A 4,489-nucleotide genomic window follows, 5' to 3' on the forward strand; every position below is an offset into this window, starting at 1 on the left:
ATTCCCTTGAAGCTACCCCTGCTTGCCCATCCCTTGAAAAGTCTTCTCACACATAGCGCAGAGCCTGTTTTTCTAGTTGGTGAGCTCTGTAGGGGTGTGTTATTTTATTTCTCTTTACCCCATACCAAGCAATATGCCTGGCACAGCCATCTTTTTGTTAAAAAATGAGGGAAGTGGGGGTTTGGAGTGTCTGTTTGCTTTTCCCATTCTCCCCATATCTTTCCTAACTTCCCATCCCACTTCCCCAACTGAGATGTCACCACTGGGACACTGACAGCATTTTCTGGCCAGGGGAGTCCCAAGCTGGGGACCATAACAGTGATAACATAAACACAGAGAGGTATAAAGTTTGTCTTTATTACCCAACAATCAGGACTGGAACAAATGAAGGGGTATGTTTGAGTTAGATTTCCTGGTTGAGACCCTGGTTTCATTACTGTCACGGTCACAAAACTGAGTTCTCAGCCTCCTCCCTCTCAGGCCAGGTAGCAGCAGCGGGCAGTGGTCCAGTCCATCACACTGCACTGGCAGTGGCAGGTGGTTCCCCCCTGAACATCCCACGAACCACAGCCATAGCCACAAGCACAGCCAGTGACACTCATCCCTGCATGGGCACATGAAGCACAGCCATCAGAGCTCTTGGAATGTAAGAGGAGGAAGGGCAACCCACAACCATCTTTCAACACTGTGCAGTCAGGGGTAGAGCTAGGTTTCGTGGGGCCTCAAGTTCATTCAACTTTAAGAGCTCATTTCAAGAAAAGAAATACAGATATCACAAAAACAAATATTTGGGGCCATGAAAGAGACTTATGCAAGTGAGAGACTTGGAACTTGGGAGTTTCAATTTTCTTCGATTTGTGATAAATTCACCTCTCTGTTGGCCCCTACCCATCAAAACAGGGGAATAGATTGGAAAGACAAATGAAGGATGTGATCATTATGGGACAATGGAGGAGAGGAAGGGCTGAGAAACAGGGGCATGAAGTGAAAGGGTGAAAGGAAGAGGCGGAAGCCCACGATCCCCCAGTAGCATCCTTCAGGGAAACAAGAATGGGTAACGGGTCTCTAGCAGGGTGCCAGGGTGATACAGACCTGAGGTGGGGGATGGTGTAGGTGTAGGGAGGGACAGGGGAGGACACGGGGCATCTTACTTACCCTCAGGGAGTTACTCACCAGCAGGGCAAGAGGCCAGCCTGCCTTGGCTCTTGACACTAGTACACAAGAGCTTCTTGCTTACGGGAGAGGGACTGTACTCTGAGTAGGAAAGAAGAAGGGGTATATAGCCCATGAGCTATCCTCCCTATAATCCCCTTCCAAATCATCTTCTACCTCGGAGGTGACACTGTGTCCAGAATCAGGCTACTCATCAACTTTTAAGGTTTAGTTTCCTCATTTTTAAAGGGGAAGTAATAGTTGTCCTTACCTCATAAAATGGTTGTGGGAATTAAATGAACTAATCTACATAAAGCTCGGATTATACCTGGTTCATAATGAGTGTTCATAAATTACAGCTACCATTCTCCACGTCTTCCTCCTCATCAGGAAAACCTTAGCTTTTAGCCAAGAGTTCAAACAGGGTTAGGGTAGTGTAGAAAGCCCTCATCAGGGGTTGGGCTTGGTTGGGATCTTGGGACAGGATAGAGACGAAGCTGGAGTTTAAGAACAGGAGAAATGAGCAAGGGTCAGCCCCCTACTTCCTCCTACCCCAGTCAGTTACCTAGACGGTTGAGAATATCCTTGATCTTCTTATCCATAACGGAGTCTAAGGAACACTGAGTGCTCCCGGGGATGATCAGCTGGAGAAGGGGGATGAGGATGAGAAGGTGGCAAGAGGAAGGCCCCATCCTGTACAGAGTCAGTGTCCTGGGGCTGGGAGAAAAGATGGAAGGCAGCTTAGATCTCTGAGCTCCTGGGTGGTGGTAAAGGAAAGAAGACAACGTGGTTAGTTTCCAGGGAGTAAAGATGGAAGAACAGCACCATCAGTACTGGATCTCTTTAGGCGCTTTGGAGAAGCAGGTAGGGTTGCTGAAGAACAGACTTACTCACCAAAACTTTCAGAGAAGGTCTGCAAGGACTAGCCAGGCAAGGGTGTTTTAATATGCCTGGTATTAACCTGGGCATCTTTAATATGCAAGCACACACACACATGTAAACACACTCCCAGCACATTTTCAAAGACCTGTGCCAGCTAGGGTGACAGGTGACTGTGATAAACTTTAGAGTGTTCATGAGAAGCAACAGCTGCCTTTGCTCTGGATCGCTGCCGAGGGAGGCCTCCTGCCTGTTTGTTCTCCTTCTCCTTTCTTCTTGGCAACCCAATAAGGCTAGCACCTGGGCCTTCTGTCGCCTGCCGGTATTACAGGCTTCTTGTTTGATCCTTCATCAGGAAGAGGTTACTCTGCAGTTAACAAACAAATTAATCCACCCATCATCTATCCCAAACCCAAGTGTAAGCTCTGTCTTATCTCTGTTGGCTGAGGGAGGGCCCTACTCGTCACCTGTTCAGACACCATTTTATTGTCCCTGGCTAATCTCATTCATAGGAAAGTCACAGAAAGACTAATTAATCCTAATTATTTAAAATAAGGAAGTTCAGTATTTGCTTAACTAGCAGCGTGGTTTATGATTCCAGAGTTCTTCTGGGGGCTCGTAAAGTTCTCCTTTTTCCCCCACCATTCTCAGCTAATCTTTCGATCTTGTCTCTTCATAGTCACATGAAGAGACAAGAAGGTAGAAGGTAGAAGGTGCCACATCCTCAGCCCAGACCCTGAGCAGGAAAGAAGGAGTGGGGCAAGGCCACTTTCTTTGGGGGCTTTACCTTTTTATTTTGACAGCAGGATCTTTCGTTAGAAGCTCAAGAAGACTTCCCCTTACATTTCACTGTTTGGTTCTAGGTCACACAACCTCCCTTTCTATCAGCTATGGCTGAAAAAGAGAGCTGGGCTTCACAATTCCTTATCCAAGACCTGGGGCCCAGGTGTGTTTCAGAACTCAGAATGTTCCAGATTATGGAAGGCGCAAATTCTCTGTATTATGTTATACCACTAAGGAGGTTGGGGGCAGCACTCTGCAGTCTAAATAGTCTGCTAAATAGTCTGCTGCAAAATGTATGAATATTAATGCAGGATAAATAAAGACCATAAACAGCCTCACACCAGGCCATGCCAAGTTTTTCTGCCAAATGAACCTCAAATTTAGGACAGAAAAATTTCATTTTTAGAGGCTTTTAGATTTTAGAATAATGGATAAGGGATCGAGGACTTTGAGGATTCACATATGGCCAAGAGGAATGAGGATGCCATGATTCCTTATCTAGGATGGGGCATGTGGCCACCATGAATAAATAAAATTTAAAGAACAGCAGATGAAGAAGCAGAGAAAGGGGCCATGTGTTGTGGCTCATGCCCATAATTCCAATAGTTTAAGAGGTTGAGTCAGGAGGATCTCTTGACCACAAGAGTTAAAGACTGGCCTGGGCAACATAGTGAGACTCTGTCTGTTAAAAAAAAAAAAAAAAATTGCTGGGTGTGGTGACATGCATCTGTGGTCCCAGCTACGTAGGAGACTGAGGCAGGAGGATCACTTGAGCCTAGAGGTTGCAGTGAGCTGAGATTGTTCCATTGCACTCCAGTCTGGGTGACAAAGCAAGACTTTGCCTCAAAAATAAATAAAATAAAATAAAATAAAACGAGAAGCAGAAAAAGGCAGTTAGGTGACTATTCCTGGAGGCAGTCAGAGCTGGGAAAATTGGGCTCTACCTCTGTGGCCAGCCTTTCTACCCACTTTCCTGGAGATGCCCTCTAATGAACAGCTATTACTTGTACATATCTCTCTCAGGCAACTTTGAGAAATGAGGCCTAGGGATGCCAGCAAAAAGGCAAGGATGCTTCCTCAATTACCAGACAGGAGTTGAAGAGAAGAAAAATGCAACTGGAGAATAAGAAAGAGCATACACTTGGATTTGGGATAGACGATGGGTTGATTGATTTGTCTGTTAATTCAATGAATATTTGCAGAGCTTCTCTTTACCAGCTCTAGCTCTGGTGACTCAGTGGCAGACAACGTAGACAAGATTTTTGCCCTTTTGTTACTACATTCTAATGGGGGAGATAAATATAGTGTGTATATATATATATATGGGCAAGTATTGAGAAATGCTTTAAAGAAAAATAAGTCAGGACAAGGCAATAGAGTGTGCCACTGTGCTATTGCCCATAATGCAGTATGTTCAGGAAAGGTGTCTCAGAAAAGGTAACAATGACCTGAAGAAGTGAGGGGGTGAATCATAGGAAAACCTGGGACAAATATTCTAGCCTATGGAACAAGTATAAAGAGCCCACGGCAAAGAGATGTTGGTGTGTTGAAGGAATGACAACAATGGCAATATGGCCAGAATGAAGTATGGGGGGAGAGGCCAGAAAAGAGGTCAGAGAGCTGACCAGGGCCAGATTATAGAGAACTTGTAAGCCAATGTAAGGGCTTTGGGTTT

At 45.4% G+C, this 4,489-nt stretch overlaps 1 protein-coding gene across 1 annotated transcript; it reads right to left on the reverse strand.

The window, feature by feature from the left end:
• Positions 1-337: 337 nt before the first annotated feature.
• Positions 338-1,941, reverse strand: RETNLB (resistin like beta). The gene is made up of 3 exons (XM_011995453.1): positions 1,718-1,941; positions 1,174-1,254; positions 338-604 (listed from the first exon to the last, which is right to left on the reverse strand). The coding sequence occupies exons 1-3, from the start codon at positions 1,842-1,844 to the stop codon at positions 477-479; spliced, it is 336 nt and encodes a 111-aa protein (XP_011850843.1). The 5' UTR covers positions 1,845-1,941; the 3' UTR covers positions 338-476.
• Positions 1,942-4,489: the final 2,548 nt, after the last annotated feature.

The sequence above is a fragment of the Mandrillus leucophaeus genome, unplaced genomic scaffold (assembly GCF_000951045.1).
Source record: "Mandrillus leucophaeus isolate KB7577 unplaced genomic scaffold, Mleu.le_1.0 Scaffold113, whole genome shotgun sequence".
Taxonomy (NCBI): Eukaryota; Metazoa; Chordata; class Mammalia; order Primates; family Cercopithecidae; genus Mandrillus; species Mandrillus leucophaeus.

Coding starts and splice junctions, on each gene's coding strand:
- RETNLB (XM_011995453.1), bottom strand. CDS start 1,844: ATGGGGCCTTCCTCTTGCCACCTTCTCATCCTCATCCCCCTTCTCCAG. Junction 1,255..1,717: donor GGATATTCTCAACCGTCTAG/GTAACTGACTGG, acceptor TTTCCTACTCAG/AGTACAGTCCCTCTCCCGTA. Junction 605..1,173: donor GCTGGCCTCTTGCCCTGCTG/GTGAGTAACTCC, acceptor GTGCCCATGCAG/GGATGAGTGTCACTGGCTGT.